General features: G+C 33.0%; 1 protein-coding gene across 1 annotated transcript; it reads left to right on the forward strand.

Annotated features, from left to right (window-relative positions):
• The first annotated feature begins 8,522 nt into the window (after positions 1-8,522).
• LOC113402683 (lysyl oxidase homolog 2) lies at positions 8,523-21,141 on the forward strand. Its single transcript, XM_026642989.2, has 9 exons — positions 8,523-8,785; positions 9,806-9,946; positions 10,277-10,530; positions 10,981-11,212; positions 13,627-13,778; positions 18,449-18,585; positions 18,955-19,112; positions 20,446-20,540; positions 20,915-21,141. The coding sequence occupies exons 1-9, from the start codon at positions 8,602-8,604 to the stop codon at positions 21,035-21,037; spliced, it is 1,476 nt and encodes a 491-aa protein (XP_026498774.2). The 5' UTR covers positions 8,523-8,601; the 3' UTR covers positions 21,038-21,141.
• Positions 21,142-21,807: the final 666 nt, after the last annotated feature.

Below are 21,807 nucleotides of genomic sequence, written 5' to 3' on the forward strand. Positions count from 1 at the left end.
ACCGCCGGCGAAAGTTCCACAAAGTTATTGTGCGAGACAGAAAATACCTTATAAATCGCGCTGTTGGATTTTTGGACATTTATATTGAAATGACTGTATTCTATAGTAATATATTATTCTTTGTTTTTGTTTTATTGGATTTTTGGGCTTGGATTGGATTTATATTAAAATGATTGTATTCTTTACTTGTACTAGAAATTGTCAAGTTTAATTAAACGTTTTTTTTTATAATTCTTTATGAGATATAAAGAACAACATTTCCAATAGCATTTAGTAATACATTAGTCATCTTTTTGAATTAAAAGAAATACTGATCATTCAGAATTATATCATAAATTCATGCAATTTACTTTTAAGAATACATTTCAAACCACAAAAGCTATTAAAACCGAAAACCTTGAACCGATCGTAAATCTTCGCGTTCCCTCCATTTAATCGAATTAATCGATTTTACTTTGTAATTTGTTACTACTTTGTAAAAGTGAATTTTTATTCTTTTACCTCACCTACCTATTCCCCCGTTTTAAGGTACGTTTCATTCTGAACTTCGTCTAATATCCCAGAAAGTGTATATTGAAATATAGAAGCTACACATCCAAATCCAATGTATTTGATCAAGTAAGCTTTACAATTAAGCATTTTTGAATCGTCAATTTTTTCATTCTCCGAACGTTTTGGAAAACCTGTTTCCAGTTGACAAAAACGCCTCTTTTATAACAAACCAATGCGGTTAGTATCCACAATTATTGTTCTTAATATTCTTGAAAGTAATAATCCAGGAACTATTAGTTATTTTGTTAGGTAGTTCGATTATTGAGGAAGACTATATGTTATATACCCTAGGGAGGAGTACCCAAATAACTGAAACATTAAATTTTATTTAATGCGGAAGAATAATAGTGACAATTAATTCAATATTATAGAAGTGTTTAAAAGCAATTTTGAATATTCATGTTATAAGATTACATTGAATATAGTTTATTTATTTATTTATTTATGTACCAACAAATATATAGACAATTACATAGACAAAAGACGTGTACAAAGGATAACTTATCTCTAACAAGAGATCTCTTCCAGAAACCCTGATTCTGTTGGAGATTATTTGTAAATTATAATTATGGTGTAGGTACAATATCAAGTATCATTTTATAGGAAATACATAGACTTTTGACTATAATTAATTATATTATATACTAAATACAAATTATATATACCACGGCTGCAGCATATAGATTCTATCACGAAGACTGAGCACAACCTGAGTAGTTCACTGCGAGTAAAGTAAAAAGTAAGCCTGTAAATGTCCCACCTCTGGACAACGGTCTCCTCTTCCTTTGAGGAGATGGTTTGAAGCTCATTCCCCACGCTGCTACAAGAGGTTGATTGTTGATGTAGATGTTATTGAAATTAGGTACATGCGGAAAACTCACCATGTTTTTTTCACTGCCCAGGATAAGATGAGCTGTGAACACAAATTAATCACATGTAAATTGCTTTGAGTGGGGCTTAACTCGGTTTGAAGTTGCAATCATCTGTAACATGCATTTAAGAAATAATTCTATTCACTTTAAAAGATAAGATTACAAAATATTTGAAGAAAACAAAGTCAGTAACATCTATTACGAACATTAAACCCTTTTCCAATATTAAAGATCGAACACACCTGCGTGACAAAGCAATAAAAATGGGAATCACTCAATCTCACAAGTATGGCCATATGCTTATTCGTAGTTTGTTTCTAGATTTACGTTTGGCGAAATATTAGTAATGGAAGACTCAGTTGTATCCGCTTACGGTGATAGTGCTTCTGTAAATACTGCTGTGGTCCGATTTGGGAATGAACCAATGTAGCACTCATGCACAAGGGACATGACATCTTATACCATGGACTGTCTGGAAGATTGTTGTTGCAATGAGTAGTTTATACTTCTTACAGTGACAGTGTCTATAGATGATTATTTATCCTTTGGTCGTCTGTCTTACTAAAAGATAAACAAGAAAATCTTAGCTTGTTAGAAATGCGCAAAAATGTTCATACACATGATCATGATTATTCAGTTACTTTAAAAAAAGTGTAATGTCCTAGTCTACTGTATCATAAATGTTAATAAAAAATATTCCTATCTTTCCTCATATTATACAGGCAACAATATAATAATTTGTTCCGAATTGAACTGATCATAGAACAAGTAATGAGGTAGTGAAACTCTTTAGTAGTCATTAGATAATTAATCTTTCAACGTTAGGCTCATTCGATCTGTGTTAACGAGCTTCATATACACTGAAAAAGCGTGTTTTTATTGCATATTTTGTAAAATTCTTAGACTATTAATTCTTAGAAAAAAAATCGTTTTAATTCAGATGTACATTGTCGAGAAATATACCTAAAAGTAATATGCAACAATGTACCTACTACATCACTATCTAATAATATCTGTCTGGGTTTTCTTCTGAGTCAGATATTATCATTTACCATTATAATATAATATATTCAATTTAATAAAAACGCGTCTTCTAAAAACGTGTTACGTTTTATTAAATTATCTAAAAGCAATATATACCTATCAGGAATCTAATGGTATGCCCACACAGTGACATTCGCGTTAACCACTTTGCTCGCCACCGTGAGCTTTAACGAGACGTTAAAAGTATTATTAAGGTTTTTTCAAATAAAGTTCACTAAGAGATTAGCGCGTTCAAACAAAAAATTAATTTTCATCTTTACTACAAAATAAAAGAGAAATCAGTCGATCAAAAATTAGTGGATTCTAATCTTGGCAAGCATCATCAACATTAGAGAAACTTTTATAAAGCGTGATACCTACTAGCACTGTAGTAGCATGCTTGATTAAACTAAAGAAAAAGTGCCGTGTGACTCATATGGGCTGTTATATTAGAACAAATATGTGGTATTACTTTTGTCAACATATCTACGATAGAAAGTTACATGATTAATACATGTTATGTGTATACATTATCTCTCTCAGTCAGCTTGTTAGTTGTGTCGTGACATGTGACACATCGAGTATACTCGAGCGTCGAAATTTTCGTCATTTTCATAACAACTTTTTTTTTTAATTTAATCCGACATAGAAATGAACAGAAAGAAGATTTAAAAAAATAGGAACTACATTATCAGCCAATATTCTGAGTTAAAAAACGAAATCCAGTGTTGCCAAATTTAAAGCGAGTATTACTACGAAACGCAGTTACTATATCTAAATATTATATATTAAACCCTCGTTGAAACCCACTGCAATTTCTGATACAAGTATTATTATTAAATATATTCGTTTAGTAGTTTTTTGTCATTGTCGAACGAATCCTCATGTTTTTTTAGTATACATATTATAACAATATAAATATTTGCATTTGATTCGTTCAAGTATTCATATTGGACGGAATAATAGTAAGACTATTGACCGAACGACGGCACGTATTACGAAAATGAGAGCGATAACTTAGATGGAGAGACAGTCAGACGTATGTTGATATTTTGATACGTCGGCGTCGTCTTTAAACGCGTTAATATTATTTCGAATATGTCATATCGTACAAAATAATTTTTTGTATTCTCAGCTGAATTGTTGGAATAATTTTATTTGTAAAAAAATGTATTTTCGTTTCGACTATTAGTGTCAACTTTCGTCATTTAACGTATCCGTTACGTTGCTTATAAGTATAATAGGTTTACAAATTTTAATGTTTTCTTTGTTCTAATGTTCTTTATTATTCTGAATTTAAAATATTATTTATCTTGTCTATGTTATCGGCTTTGAACACAGAGTGGTTGTGAAAGGCTGAGTGTGCCTTGAAAATTTCGCTGTTGTGAATTTCCGGACATCGACTCTGGTTTGGATGGAAAAAAATATATATAATTTACCTTTTTATCGTAAGAAGACAAGACAGAATATTTAATAATATTCGTTGCTTGCTGGTTCACTCGCGTTTTAGGGTTTGGGTATTATGTATTAGGCAAAAAAGTAGCCTATGTCCTTCCTTGGAGTTCAAGCTTCCTTCATACCAAATTACATTTGATTCGGTTCAGCGGTTTGGCAGTGAAAAGGCAACACACAGACAGACAGAGTTACTTTGAAATTTATAATATATGTACTTGTACATACATGACACATTTTTTTATAGATTAGCTTTACTTTCATTTGAAGACTCAGAATAGACACGCCTTATCAGAAGTGTACTGGATTTAAAAAAAATATTTTAAATTTTAACCCACGCATTGGAACTGGTCAAGTTAAATAAAATATTGTTAAAAAAGTCTCAACAGAGCTTAAAAGAGAAGACAGAGCTTATAGTTAAAGCTTTGAATAAAATAAAAAACTGTTTCATCAAAGAAAATAGTTTGAAGAAACTGCATTTTATCTTCAATGTTATATTTAAATAAAAGACGACTTTAAAATACTCCAGAATTCTTTAAATGATATTTTTTTATATAAAAATATCGCTTAAAGAATTCTCTCCCTATTTCCTTTGACTTCCGCATTACTTGGAGTATTTTTCGTCGTTTATTCCCCTTGTCTTTGATACTAAGAGATTTAAGTAAAAAATATTTTACCAAAAACCGTATTTGAAGTTGTAAATTTGTTTAATGGTTTTAAAAACACAAATGTGCGGTGGTAGTCACTTTCCATCCGGTGAGCCTCCTGTTTGGTTGCCACCTCTAACATAAAAAAAAGTGTCGCCCTGGAAAAGATAAAATGTATTTTTGTGTGCACATTAAACGGCTGAACGAATTGTGACAAAATATACAAATATACACATAAATTCTGGTAAAAAATCGATACTTTGTACCAGATTTTAAAATGTGTGATGTGAATTCAATTAACTTACATATTAAAATTACATGTATTTAATATATACTAATAATGAACATAATAATTATTAAAATGCCGCTTAAATATTGGTCGGTGCTTATGAATCTTTTATTTTGTCATCCAGCACTCAATTTTATGGCATAGGTAGGTGATTGGTCAATTGGGCCTGGTGCCACCTGATAGTAAGTGGTTACCACTACACATAGACATTACTGCCTTAAAAAATAACCATTCTTTACATCGCTAAAGCACCACCAATCTTGGGAACTGAGATGTTATGTTCCTTGTGCCGATAGTAGGCTGGCTCACTCAGCATACGACAGCGATCCCGTGGCACCCGCCAAAGAGATGGAGAGGGTACTGCTGGTTTTTAGTGGATATTCCGGTGTACCGGGGCGCACTCGGCGGCCTGGGCATTGACGAGTCCCATATACACCCCCGCTTCTACTCGGGCGGTAGAATATATGACGAGTGGGTGGTACTGACCTAGCCGAGCTTGCACAGAGCCCTGCTGCCAAATAATCAGAGATTATCTTTTACCCCAAATGAAGTGCCTACATCATCATCAGTAGAAACTTTTCCATTTGATTGTCATCCAAGTATTATAACAAGTGGACCATTACAGCTTACGATTACAAAAACAGTAAATATTTTTATTCGATTTCTTGAAGAACACTTAAGAACTTCTAGAACATACGTGACTATATAGTTTAATAGTTGGAACGTTAGACTAAGTAACATTAAAGAACTTCTCGAACATTCGTTACTATTTCATTGGTCATTTGGTATGAGCCATATAATTACAGAAAATTTAATCATTTAAAAATTTCATTTAAATTAACATGGTTATTTTTATTTGGTGAAGCTCGATATTTCGACATTATCTACGAATGTGTTGTTCACGAGAACAGTCCAGTCATGTTATCGTGAACAAGACATTCGTAGATAATGTCGAAATATCGAGCTCTACCAAATAAAAATAAAAAAAAACATGGTAAATATCCCGTTTTAAATACTTGTAGTAATTTAGTCATTTATTTCATGTACATTAATTGCTCGGACAAAATGCGTTCCTCTATATTATGGCGACGCGCATTACAATTAAGGCGTCTATTGTTGAATGTATTTAGGTCAAATGTTTCTACAGTGCGCACATTTATTAAAGCGAAGTTCTTTTCAACCTTCTGATTTTAACCTTTAATATGTTTCTATTTCTAGTCAGGTTATATAAAAGTTTAATTGTACTTCACTGACAGACTGTATTAATAAAATGTCCGAAAAGATTAACTACTGAGTTTCTTGCCGGTTCTTCTCGGTAGAATCTTCTCCGAACCGGTAGTAGTTTTACATTTAATTCAACACTGTACCATGACGATTTAAAAGAATATTTAAAATTTTGATTGTATACAAAGGTTTGAAAACAATACATTAACACATTTTTTTTTTATATTAGAGGTAGCAAACGAGCAAGAGGCTCACCTGATGGAAAGTGACTACCACCGCCCATGGACATCTGCCACAAAGAGTACGCTCTTTTCTTGAAGGTTCCCAAGTCGTATCGGTTCGGAAAAACCGCCGGCGAAAGTTGGTTCCACAGAGTAGTTGTGCGAGGCAAAATCTACGGAGTAATTTTTTATTTATAATGATATGACTAAATAATGATAAAACAGTATTCTTAAAAAACTTATTTATTTAACAACATATTTATACACTTAATAAGACAAACATAGGCTTCGTAACATTTACTGATATCGATTAAAGATGGACGCAACGTAAACTAATTTTAAAATATTTCATATATAATATAAAGAAAGAAATTAATCATTTTAATAAAGTTTGTTCAAAGCTGGTTTAAGTACGTTATATATATATATATATATATTTTTAATTTATTCCGATAAGTGATTGGTAATTTTTTTCGAAAAGTACAACGTGAATCTTTAAACATAATACTGTCATCGATATTGACATGCCTGGATATTGATTTCCATATTGTATTATATATAGCACATATGCAGTTATTCGGAGCTTGGATTCCAAGACAAGTTCTCGCGAAAGCGAAAACTTCATAGAACATATTAAATAAAAGGACAATTAAATGAAGTACTTTTGACACATAAACTTTATCTATGTTTGTGAGTTCAGGATGAGCAATGCCTGAGGTCTCAAGTCCTTAATGTGAGTTCATAAATCATTTCGTTCAGGCCGGTGAAGGAATATCGGGAAGAAACAACAATGTGCCGAATTAACATAAATTTTTATGCCAGATGTGTATGCATCATTGCGCTTCAGAGCATCGTAGTGGTAAATGCTCCAAGCCTTCTCCTTAAGAGAACCTAAATCCATGCGTGACATTTAAAGGTTACCTGTCACTTTAAGGAAATAATTAAATAATTCACACATTAAATTAAGGTTAAGCGATTGCCCGTATGAACTGCTTTATGAGCGATTTATATCCAAGGATCCAGGGTTCGAATCCTGTGTCGTTTACAATTTTTTTATTTTTTTATGTCACCTTTCAGTAGTTAAAAGTGCTCTTCTGTTCATCTTCTAGACCAGGTGAAAAATCCAGAATCCCACGAAGACTAATAAAACCAAGGAACGCTATTCAACAAAGGCAAACTTAGACTCAATAAAGAAATCGACGTCGCAGACTTCAAGGCAAACATTTCGACATCGATTTGCAATTCGAAAATTCAGATGGTGATACAATCTGGCAATAAAATGCACATTAAAATAACATAATTTTATATAAATACTGTTATATAACGGTATTGGAGCATATTCCACAACGCTGCTCCAATGCGGGTTGGAGGAATACACATGTGGCAGAATTTCGTTGAAATTAGACATGCAGGTTTCCTCACGATGTTTTCCTTCACCTCCGAGCACGAGATGAATTATAAATACAAATTAAGCACACGAACATTCAGTGGTACTTGCTTGGGTTTGAATCCGAAATCATCGGTTAAGATGCACGCGTTCTAACCAAACCTACTCCTCAAAGGGAGAGGAGGCCTTAGCCCAGCACTGGTAGTGGCTGCTAATGAAATGAAAAAAATATAACGGTACGGACAACACGTCTGTGAAGATATTACATTACATAAAAAAGACCCCTCATCTTCGCCTTAAAACTGTTCACAAATCATAATCACAGAAACACATTGACATTGAACTACAAATTTGCAGTTTAATAAAAATATCTCATGAAATTCAGTTGACGTGGTGATACCGTGTTAGAATAACCATTTGTAATACTCTTGGTCTATACAATATATTCGTGATACGCTAAATCGTGATTATTAAAGAAGTGGTTCAATGATATTGGTCTATGGAATTTTTTAGACGATGTTTTAAAGTGTTTGTTGTACTTCAAAGTTATTAAGGCAATTGTCGGTGCTTACAAACGTTGATTGGCGGGTGTGAATTGAATGCTCTCTTTCCGTCATCATTGATTTTACACGAGATAGAGGGAGACGGCATTCTTTAACTAATCACTCTCTTAAAATTTATATGCTAAGCCGCATATGATTAATTTACAAATAATTAACATTAAGTATAAACAGTGAATTATAACGCATTTAATTTGTGTTTTTAATTCATCTCGTGCCTGGTGAACTATCGTGAGATAACCTGCATGTGTCGTGTAATTGTGATACACTTGCATGGAATCGACGTGGTGGAATAATCTCCAAGCCAGTGGAACAGACTTTTTACTCACTATAGATTTTACTTTACACAGGTTTTTTATCTTCAAATACTGAAAATGGTGAAAGATAGCATGTATGGAAGAGTCATTATTATGTTTATACAGTTCGTGGTAATATTGTCAAGGGATGTAAGCGAGAGCGAGCGGGGTACCCGAGCGGCGTTTATACAGAGACTCTTGAATAAACAGAAAATTTTAGAAGGTAGATTTAAGCTCCTTGGAGGTTCGAATATATTCGAAGGTGAGAAAAATTGTTTCTTCTTAATGTCTGTTCTTCTTATTATCTGTTAGTTTTGATGTCGGTTAAAATTTTCCATATTGTAATGTACAAGGTGAACATAATAGTGTTGTTGTTTAACAGGCTAAAAAAAACATTTATTTTAAATTATAATTCCAATTTTAGCGATAAAAATGAGAAGTACTGTTGCAAAAAGAGCTGGTTGCTCATTATAACAAAAAAGAGCATTACTGTTATAGCAGTTTTAGAAGTTATTAATTTAATCGAATGACTTGGCAAGTCCCTTATTCTCTGAGTGAAAACATTAAATGGAAATACAAGACAATTTCTAATCGAGATTCAATTAAATAACATGATTAATAAACACAATGGTGGAAAAGAGTAACTACTGATTTTCTTGCCGGTTCTTCGTGGTAGAATCTACTTTCCCAACCGGTGGTAGTTTTCATTTAATTCAACATTAACATCAAGATTCTAGAGTGCTTTTTTGAGACTACTTGAACAGATAATATTTTGAATTTGAATGATTATACGTAATACCTAACCCTAAAATACTCGTATATAAACGGAAATTGTGTTCAATCAATGTCATACATTTGAAATCCACCTAAATTGACTATTCAAACGTTCTGATCTTATCTTAAGTCACGTCACGTCACGAATTTTCTTATTTCAAATGGGTAGGCAGCCTAGCGTATGAGTCAATCGTTTGTAAGTGAGCACCACCGCTCATAGACATTACATTACATTAGCAGCCTGTAAATTTTCCACTGCTGGGCTATGGCCTCCTCTCCCTTTGAGGAGAAGGTTAGACATTGACACTTATTAATCATCCCCTACATAGCCAGTGCACTATCGACTAGTGTCTGTGGATGCACTGGCTCACTCACCCCAACTTACGCAACAACACTAACTATTCATGTTGCATTGGCACTTATAGGCTTGCACATAGCCCTACTACCAATTAAAAGTAACCCTACCCCAAATTAATAGTCAAAAATCAAAATGTAAACGGTATTTCAGGTAATGTTTACATTTATCATGCTGGCCGATGGGGGGCAGTCTGTGACGACTCTTGGGATGATGCAGCTGCTCACGTGGTATGTAGAGCCTTTAACAAAACTGGTGTCGCTACACATGGAAGTCAATTTGGAGAAGCTAATGGTGAGATAACAACTCTTGGTATCATTAATGATGATGAGTGGAAAGGAATGAATTGAACGATAGTATTGCTTATTGGTGGTAGAATATAACCTTCTCCTCAAAGGTAGAGGAGGCCTTAGCCCAGCAGTGGGCTAAAAAAAAGCCTGCTTTATAAAGAATTACTAACAGTCCTATTTACCCCTCCAATTAAGCTTAAAGCTTGTGTTAGGAGAGGTGTTATCAATCCGGTGACGTTTTATACCGGTAGGCGGCCCTTAAACCACTATTGACTTTTCAAAGTATGCAGATAAATAGTCTTCAGTCTTGACTGCATTAAAACTTTCGTTGCAGAAAAATATTGGATGGACGATGTTGTATGCGAAGGAAATGAAAAATCTTTATCACAGTGCATATTTTCTGGATGGGGAACATCAGACTGTGAACCGAGTGAAGCGGCTGGTGTCGTTTGCAAAGACAATCTTGAAAATAGCATCCCAAGTAATATTAAGAGAAAACCGAATAAACTCATACATGAAGCTGTTAATGTTAGAAGTTTCAGCTTAAGGCTCGTTGGAGGTCGAAGCCCAAACGAAGGTAGAATTGAGGTAGGATTTTTTTATAGTTGAAACGAAATGAAGACACAGTGAGCAACACAATGCCGAATTAAACGTGGCACCGACTGTCACGACTCCGTTATAGTTGTGGTCCTGTGTTACTTATATTGGAATAATTAAGTACTGCTGGAATAATATCATCATTCCTTTTTTTAAATTTTCCTTTTCTCTCAAACATTGTTGATTTTTTTTGTTATCGGGCCTGTTTATTATTTAATACATAATATATCGCGAAGGCTACTTCATCTTTTTGCCACACGCTATTTATTGATCATTTGAATTTGAAGGCACGATAGTTAAGCCTTATATATTATTCATTAATAATTTCTCGTATACCATAAAGCTCTTCCTTCAATTGTGATGGATATATTGCATAAACACCACAAAGAAATCGAAGAAGAAAAATATGACTAATTAATGATCACGACGTAATTGTTTTAGATCTATCATAATGGAATATGGGGTAGCATTTGTCCAGATGGCTGGACTCTCTATGAGGCATCTGCAATCTGCCACCATTTGGCTCTTGGTTTCGCTGAACAGGCATTGCAAACAAATTACTTCGGCAGCTCTAAGATTATCTTAAGCGGTGTCCAATGTGAAGGAAATGAAACGAACCTCTTCATGTGCAAACATAAAGATTTCGGCGATGTCGTTTGTCCTGGTGAATCAGGTAAGTCGGTATTTATAGTTTCGGATTCAGAGGTGCATCTCTGAATTCATAGACAAGCTACGGAGCTGGGCTATAGCCTACGGTGACAAATTATTTGGAGTCGGTAATATTTCAAAGGCGAATTTAAGCAATACATTTTAACAGTAATAATAAAAACTAAGCTTTAGGGCAAAGCGGAATAAGGTATGACTAGCTTCTAATCATCACTATGAATAAATATGAAATAGACTAAAATATATTACCTATAATATTGTTTATTTAACAATAAATATTGTACCGTTTGTATAATATTAGATGAGAATATTTTATTGTTTCATATATTTTTGGACCGTGATTTTTCAATATTTGGGTTTATTTTTTGAGCTCACTTTTTATTTGGGTAGGCTTTAAAAGGGAAAATATGTTTAGCTCATATTTCGGCTTGAAATTCTTTCCAAGTATGGGGCGGATAGCTAATACATATTAGAAATGTGGTAATTAAACTGTTTAATTTGACACCAAACTCGTAATCATAAAAAAAAATGAAGTTCCTGTCTTTACGTACTCTACAGGTTGTAATTTAATGTAACGTCACATATCCCACAACCAGTGATCAAGACGCTTCCTACATAGCTCATTTGGCAAATTATGTTCAGAAGTTTAAAAGTTATTAGGGAACAAAGGAACTTACATACCCATGACAAAAGTAGGAATGGCTGTATATTTTTATATTTCTATAAATATTTGGCTTAAATCTTTTTTTGCTCATATAAGTCTATTAAAATAACACCAAACATGGCTGGATAAAGTCGAAAACGCAGAATAGTTACATTTTAACTATTATATATTAACACAAAAAATAATTATATATTTATTTTATAACATATACAAATAAAAATTGATGAACATGTTTAGTATAATGAAAGATGGCCTAGTGGTTAGAGCGCGTGCATCTTAAACGATGATTTCGTGTTCAAACCCAGGCAGGCACCACTGAATTTTCATGTACTTAATTTGTGTTTATAATTCATCTCGTGCTCATCTAAATATGTCTAATTTCAACTAAATTCTGCCACGTGTGTATTCCACCAACCCGCATTGGAGCAGCGTGGTGGAATATACTACAAAAACCTTCTCCTCAAAGGGAGAGGAGGCTTTAGCCCAGCAGTGGGAAATTTACAGGCTGTTAATGTAATGTTTAGTAAACAACAAACACATTCTGTGCTCTAACTAATGCCCTGTAAAGTCTACAAAATAACCTAACCTTACCTACCCAGACGGGCTTGTACAAAGCTCGACCACGAGGTAAATATTGCAAATGTTACCTATAAGGAAGCAACACTTTATTTCAGTCCCATTAATTTAAGTTCCTTAGCATATGTTCCGATTGTCTTGCATAAAAATATAGTACCAGTTTTGTTGTGACACAAAACGCCATAATTTTGACTAATACATGCGGTATCCAATGAACCGACCGGTGATCTCTGAGGCAATTTAGATAAATCAATAGCTTAATCAAGATGCAAATTAAATCGCCGTTGTTAAACATGAACCGTTTCATATCGTACGCATATATTATATTTCCGTCGTCTGGAATCCGATATGGTTTTCGTTAACACGTAGATCGCTTGTAAAACTTTGGACGTTTGGAGAATTAACCAGGATTATCAAATATGTTTTTTTTTGTATCGTAATGTGATTTTATGATTTTACTTTTTTTTTAATGATATTGTAAGCGGACGAGCGAATGGGCCACTTGATGGTAAGTGGTCTGCTCATAGACAGTAGCGCCTTAAGAAATAATAAACTGTAACTGTAGTTACGTTGGCTCACTCACCCTTCAAACCGGAAAACAAACATACTGAGTAGAATATTACTGTTTAGTTTGCGGTAAAATATCTGATGAGCGGGTGGTACCAACCTAGACGGGCTTGCAACTACTACTAAGTAAATATCTGGTATTCTCTATCATCGAATTTTCATGATATGATATATTACGCCCAAAAATAATGATTCAAATAAACATTGTTATTTACACTGAACCAAATATTTTATTACACATCATTTAATGTATTTATTCAATACTTTAATAATTCATAAATCAAGTTATGAAGTACTACTTGACGCCCATACCCTAAGACAGGCCGGAAAACGTTCCGTCCTGTCTTAGGGTATGGTTGTCAGGTGTTGGGCATAAAATATCCTGTATCCTCAGAGTTCAAACTTGCTTCATACCCAATTTCATCAAATTCAATTCAGTGGTTAGGCCGTGAAAGAACAACATACAAACAAACAGACAGAAAGACAGGCTATAATATTAAAATAGACGTGAAAGAAGGACTCCAAAAATTATTTAAGCAATATCACATTATTAATATAAATATTGTTTAAGTTTTTATTAAAGCAAGACATTTAATATTCATATTTTTAAACAGGTCACGTAGCAGCTGTAGTTTGTACTCGTTATTTAGCTGATCTATATCTGGATGCGTCAACTATAGAACGAACATCCCACCTTCAAGATGTACCGATGTTTCAACTCCAGTGCGCGATGGAAGAGAACTGCCTAAGCAAATCCGCATACGAGGTACGATTAATATATCACCTAGACTAGCGGAACCTTTTTTTTTTTTGATTTCGCTGGAAAAACGCATTCTCGTTTTCCCCACGTGGAAGTGAAGGGGTATGTGCCCAGTGCCCAGGAAGCCGAGTGCAGCCCAGTACACCAGAATACCCACTAAAAAACCATCGGTACCCTCTCCGTCTCTTCGGCGTGCGCTTCTGGGATCGCTTTCGCATGCTACCGTAACCACATGACGATCGGCCCTTCTATGCGGGCCTCGAATTCCTAGGGGGGATTCCCGGGGTACTGAGAACCTGCTTTACTCGCGTGAATTTATAAAACATTAACCTCTAGAAATTCCCCCTCCAATTTTAAACACTCGTGAGGTGAATAAAAAAACATAGACAATGTCCTTCCTCGGAACTCAAACTATCTCCAAACCAAATTTCATCTAAATCGGTTCAGCGGTTTAAGCTTGAAGAGTTAACAGACCAAAGTTACTTTCGCTTTTATAATATTAGTATAGATAAGTAAATTTTATAATTAGTTTAAAATATATAATAACTTTCTCTTTACAGACGTTTTAATCACGTTCCCTATGTTCCTTCAAATTGTATAAACATTTTGAAGTTATGACTTTATTTATTACTAGTTTTATAGGGGTGGGGCGTGTGAACTACTCTATGCCCATATGTGTACCACTAATAATTTGCATAAACATCTGTTGAGTAATTAAGAGACGAAAGCGTCACAAACAAGAATATAAATAAATAAACGTAATTAATATTGGTTACGATTTTCATTTTTATTTATTGTTTACATTAACAGCCTGTAAATTTCCGACTGCTGGGCTAAGGCATCCTCTCTCTTTGAGTAGAAGGTTTGGAGCATATTCCACCACGCAGCTCCAAAGCGGGTTAGTATTTACAGGATACACAAGTGGCAGAATTTAGTTGAAATTAGACACATGCAGGTTTCCTCACGATTTATTGTCTTACTAACCCATTAAAAAGGATTGTAGATTAAATACGAACGAATATGCTATGATACCTTAAATAAGGGTTTAGTTATTAATATTCAAGAATCGATTCGTTTGCATTTTATTGAATAGTAGAATTATCTACGAGGCGTAGGCTGTATGGATCAGATATATTGTATGAAGATAACAATGTTACAGTAAAAAATATACAAGTTAATCAGACTCATCCATTCGTAACAAAAACGGATATTTAAAATATATTAACCGAGGTAAAGCGAACAGGATTAAACCGTAATTTTCAGTAAATATGGAAATATTTGTTTAAGCATTAATGAATCAAAAACGTTTTGTATTGATGACATTACATTTACATTTAGCTTATTCCAGGAACGCTTTGAAATATTTGTTTTATTAAATTGTGATAAAAGTCACATTAAACAGCGATCATTTATTGGCAAGTTTTCAGAAATAACTGTGACCAAAAAGATTTGACCTTTTTGAAATTTGGACGAAAAACTGACGTTTTTAAAATATCTGTAGTAAGTATCAAAGTGTTGAACAATTAAATTTCAACGTTTTTTTCTGTTTTTATTACATTAGTCATCTCATACACACTAAGATATTTTGTAACGAGTCTCACTCACACTAATGCAATACGATAATTTACCGGGAAGGGCGCGCTTTCGTAAATCGTAAATTTAATGTTCAGGATATATTTATCTATCAGCCCGTGTTTACTTTTAACGTATGATTTTTACTGTTATTATTAATATTTCAATTTCCTAATTATTTTTGTTGTTACGGATACAACCTCGTCTATTCGCTGATTCTTTATTATTTTCGAAACATTCTGATTATTGTTTGCGATTTATTTTATGATGTTGACGTTGATAAATGGTCGCCTCTGCTAAGACTGGGACCAGGATTCTAAGACATATTGTGTCTTCTAACTATTCACAACGCAAATTTATGCAACAGTTAAGTGCTGAGTTGGGCAACATTGAAAACAATAATGAATTTAATATATTTATCCCATTGTTATTTAAAACATAACGTCGTCCAAATATTATTATTGATTTAAGATTAAATATCAAATAATTAAAATCATATCATATCTCAGGGCGATAAGAGTTTTTTTTTAAATTTATCATTAATAAGGCTAATGCTATGTTTGGTATACTTTTCTTTCTGCTTCTTGACTGCTCAGGTGGGGCAAAGTTCTATATTTTATTATTCACTAAATCCTTCTTCGTAACGCGCGTTATTTTCTGATATAGATGGTTATCAGTATTTGGCTTAGTAGTTTTTTTTCAGTTAGGCATTACAATCAAAGAACTAAAATCAAAATATCTTTATTCTACAAGCACTTTTGGATCGTCATTTTAGAGATCTGTGTTAAACGTAAATCTACCTAGAAGCAAGCTAAAAGAACCATCAAAAAACACTCACTAGTTACAGAAAAAAATAAAATAATATAGATTCTTAATTGAACGGATCCAAGAAAATATGTGCATTAACCTATGAAGATGATTTCATTATTTGAGCAAAAAAAAATATAATAATGCTATATTTATTCAAGCGTAAAATAACATAATTTATATTCTCAGTGTAACCTCAAATATACAGGATGTAAGATGAACCAAGGCAAGGGTTTACGAATAACTAATCAATCACATGCTTACATACTGATATTGTCTATTTACTCGAAAAATATGAAACAAGCGAAAATAAACTTTATCATGTGATAGTTAAGGATGATAATTGTACAGGCTTGAGGATATTTAATAAATTCTAAGAACTCACGTCTGGATATGAAACATATTTTAAAGAATATATTCAGTATATTTCCATCGAGCTGTCTTTTACGACCTGTTAACGATATGTGGGTCTATATTTTTTTCAAAACAAATTAGGTGTTTTATTTACAAGATCACATATTACACACAAATTTGTGCATAGACTTGTGCACTATAATACCTGTGTCCTGTGCATGTGTCAAGTTTCTCGTAGCAGGACATAGTCATATTTCATCACAGTTTATTTTAACATATCCTCAAAATATACAAGTTATGCGGACAAAATCGATTTTTTGTGCACTTTCTATGGAATTACATACGACGTAAGTTTTCATGGTGAGTTCTAGAGGTTCACGTATAAACATAGACCTAATAATTACTCATAACACAAAGATATATCGTATGAACAGAATTTGGATAAAGCGTAAGGCCTGTTCGGATACAAAACAAGACTTACCCGAACCTAACTAACTTAAACGTGGACCACAAATAACGCTTGGAATATCAGGCCTAAAATTTGTAGCTTTATTGATAAGCTTATATTAATATTATAATTTAGGTAAGGTTTTGTGTAATCCAACATAAATATGATACATGAAGACAAAAATTGACACAATTGTTTTCTGACATGTAATTTTTTTTTATTTATTGGTAACTTCCAACTGTTTTTTTCTCGAAGAACCAAATAAGAAATTATTTCACAATTTTGTTTAAGCTTAGCTTTAAGCATGAGTATCAGTGTGTTAATTATTTGTTAATGTTTAATACATTATATATAAAGTTCATCAAAACATTATTTAAAAACGTAAATTCTTGTTGACTTTTTGGCAAGATAGATTATATCATATTTAACTGACATAATTTTGTATTTGAAATTTTGGAAAAGGTACTACTGAGGTACTTCTCAGTAGAATCAAAATTCCAAACCGGTGGTAGCTTTACTTTTAGTAGTTCTGTAAAATGACGATTCGAAAGTGCTTTAATAAAGTATATTTTGATTTTGATACCTTTTTCTGATCAGATGCGTATAAAGTAATGGTATTTTCCCAGGTATTTTTTGTTGCAAGTTTTAGAGATTATTATTTTTTTATAAATAGTCATTATCATAATATTTTCAAATGTTTTGGTTCATTAATGTACTAGTTAGAATAAGATCTGATAGTGAAATGTGAAATTGAAGCTACAGAAAAATATTATAGTTAGTAGAATGAAAAAATATTCTTCAAATATTAAGGTCATTCATCTCTAGCTAAGGTATCTTGCCTTGACGATTAGTTATTAGTCCTACAAACCATTACAAATCTATTTAATCAGTGTTCTTAATGTAATGAATACAATAAAATTATATATGTATATATTTTATACCAAAAACTTGAAATTAATCGTGCAAAGTAAATGCATTGCAAAGTGAAATGACTTAACTTCATTAGTGTATAATGAAGTTAAGTCATTTTGGTTTCAAATTTCAATATATTTAAGAGAATATAACTTATTTTCCAAATTGAAAAATATAGCAAAATTGTAATAAAATATCACCGAATGTCGGATTAAAATGGATCCCCTTTTATTAAACAAGAGCTTCGGATGGTCGTCTGTCATATTCAACGGGTTTTTCTTTTTTGTCACCATTGTTATCAGATTATTTAATTCGATGGTGATACAGCTTTTGGGGAATCAGATCGTTTTAAAAATCATGTAATTATTTTTTTAAATTATCTCGCAATGATAGGCAAAGATTAATGGACAGAAAACGCTTTAAGTAGAATAATCAAATGAGTAATATTTGAAAGTCAAATAGTAGATACGTATTTTTTTTTTCAACAAATAATTTTGCTATTTTTCATCCAACGATTGTAATCGAACTCTCTTGCTCGCACTGAATATAAATTGGAAAATCATTCGCTTCTTTTTTTATACAGATTCAGAAAACAAATCCCAACTGGCAGTTTGAAACGCGACGACTGCTTCGCTTTACAGCCTCCTCTCTGAACATTGGCAATGCGGAATTCAGGCCGTATTTACCTAAACACCTTTGGCAATGGCACCTTTGTCACATGTAAGCTAATTAGGTCACTAATACTAAAACACATGTCCATGTAATTCAGTAAGAAGTCCATCTGAAATTCTGAGAACTTAATACTGTAAAATAAATGCTATTTATATATTTGTTTATTTAAAGAATAATTAAGGTACTTATTTATGTTAATAAATAAAGACATTTTGTCAAAACATCTTGGATATTACGAATGATAAATAAGGAGCAACAAGAGATCCAAGGAAATTTAAGCCACAATCTATCTACATCTGAACCTCAAAAAACAAATTCAAAACAAGTCAATAGATCACCAATTTACATTACTTAGGTTTTTCGAAGGTAAGAAGATTAATGACATACAGTAGCAGCTCACCAAAATAACGATTTCAGGCACTATCACAGCATGGAAGTTTTTGCAACATTCGATATTCTAGATGTAAATGGAAAACGAGTTGCTGAGGGCCACAAAGCATCATTTTGCTTAGAAGACAACACTTGTCTCCCTGGTGTCGAGCGTAAATACTCGTGCAAAAATTATGGCGATCAAGGTACTTATGTTAAAATTTTATATTGGACTTGGAAAAATCTTGGAAATTATTTTCACCTAAGTATAACAGTCAGAGCCCAGAATTAAGTTCCACGAATGGTCTTCTCCCCTCTTGATGAGATGGTTCGAAGCTATTTTTTTTTTTGCTGAATATGTATCAAATGTAGAATGAAATTCTTCTTCTTATTCTTGTGCCTATTGTTACACTGGCTCACTCATTCTTTAAGCCGGAATACAAAAATATTAAGTATTGCTGTTTGGCATTAGAGCATATGACGAGCAGATGGTAACTATTCGAATGGGCTTGCACAAAGCCCTACAACCAAGTGTTTTTTATTCATGACACCATACGATTTACATATGAACTAAATTATAACACATAAAAATATAAAATTATGACGTGGTTTGAGTTCTCGATGTTCACATAAGATTTATGTGTTCTACCAAATGTGAAAACTTTATCAAGATACAACGCTGTTTTTATTCCTTCAGAATGTACATAATTTTTTTTTTGTAATAACATAATCACCACAGTATGACTTCGGTGTGTATGTATTTACGTTTTTTTATGAGCTCGCGCGTTTTTATTTCCAGACAGCATCAAAATCTACTTGAAAATTTAATCAAGTGATATTTCAATAATCCATATCTATACATAAAATAAAATTGGAGAAAAAAACTGGAAATTGGAGAAAAATTGGAAATAAAACTGTTTGCAATATTAAAATAACCAATTTTTACTAAATGCATATGTATACCAAAATAACATTTTTTACAATTTTTGTCTGTCTGTCTGTCTGTTTGTTCCGGCTAATCTCTGGAACGGCTGAGCGGATTTAGACGGGACTTTCACTGGCAGATAGCGGATGTAATAAGGAGTAACTTAGGCTTACTTTTATTTTAGAATTATATATAGAATAAAAATAAAATCACGCTACAATATCCAAATAACTTAAATTCAAACAACGCGCACGAAGTCGCGGGCACAGCTAGTGTAATATATATTTGTATTATATGCTTATGTAGTAATAGCCTAATTAAGTTCCACTATTGGGCAAAGAAACAGCTTACTTATACCACCACACTACTCCAATGCGGTTTAGTGGATACACAGGGCAGATTCTAATCCACCACTTGCTGGTTCACAATGTTTTCCTTCACCACCGAGCTATAAATACGACATAGCACATAAATTCAGTGGTGCTTGACCATTATTATGACCATCATCACGTATTACATTATATTGATCAATTTCTTATTCCCTAGCGTAAAATACCTACATTGCAAATGTCTACTAATAAAAACATTTACGTATACATCTATTCCATTTTCAGGGGTCTCCGTAAACTGTTCGGATGTGTATCAATACAACATTGACTGCCAGTGGGTGGATGTAACTGACGTGGAGCCTGGAGATTATACTTTCAAAGTAAAACCTATTTTCATTGACTTTTTAGCAAGTTTTGTTTATTTTCCTGATGGAACGTTCGACGTATTTGAAATAAGAACGAAAAATATATTGTATCTGTTCCGTGATTAACTCAATGTTTGACGTAGAATTCGATCGTGTAATATCAAGAAGTTATAGGCGTGTCGTGTATTGCGTATCTAATTAGTTTTTTTCACAAAACTCATTTGAATCCATATCGAAATGATTTGCAAAAAAAAGTTTTTCGCTATTTGAACCAAATTCGTAGTTGCAATGTTATTATATTAAGGTTAGATTTTCCGATATACACAACTTTTGAATCATCATTTTCCAAGATTACTTTACGGGATTATTATTGTTGTTATTTTTTACAGGTAGCGATTAATCCTCACGCACGAGTTGCAGAACAGAGTTTTCACAACAACGCAGCTCTGTGTGTACTACGCCTAACAAATTCTTACGCTTACGTGCACGGATGTACAATGCAGCGGCCTTAGTTAAAATTATTTAATATAAGTAGTTATATATACTACTAGTGTCTTCACATAAGAGGGGTGGACATTGGCGAAGTATCTATGCGTTTTTCCATAATATAATCTACCTGTGCTGAATTTCATTCAGATCCGTTCAGCCGTTCTGTCGTGATTGAGTTACAAACATCCTTACAAACATCCTTGCAAACTAGCGTTTATAATGTTAGTGAGTTTAAAAATTGTTAGATTTTAAAGAGTTTCAGTTTTGTAATAAACCTTATTAAATGATTAATAATTTAGAGTTATTTATTACCAAATAACGCATTTTACTAAACTAAACAGGCTTCCCCCTTCTGAACGAACTTCCGCCTCTAAGGAGGAACAGGTTACTGAGATACCTACTAGAAGCACAGCGAAGGCCGCCTTCGGCACGCATCAGAAATGTTCCTGGATCGTTCCAATATAGTTCTTCTGTGCTCTGCTCAGGTTCGGTGGTCCACATCCAAAGCTTTTTAATTGTAATGGTTGCGCAAAAAATTATGTTTTTCTAAAACTGAGCCATTTTTGTATTGATTTTAGATTACAATTTATACAACGGTTATTCAGGAACCAGTTACACAAAAAAAATCAAAACATGGTCAAGATTCGTGGTCACAAAGCTTGAATGACTGTCGCAGGATGTCAATTTCTCGATTTTTTTAAAAAAGACAATTTGTTTTAATTTATTTATAATTTTTTTTTTTCTGATAACCCTCATCAATTGGCCTATCGCCCATTACCGGCTTGACGTTGAT

This window comes from Vanessa tameamea, chromosome 24 (assembly GCF_037043105.1).
Source record: "Vanessa tameamea isolate UH-Manoa-2023 chromosome 24, ilVanTame1 primary haplotype, whole genome shotgun sequence".
Classification (NCBI taxonomy): Eukaryota; Metazoa; Arthropoda; class Insecta; order Lepidoptera; family Nymphalidae; genus Vanessa; species Vanessa tameamea.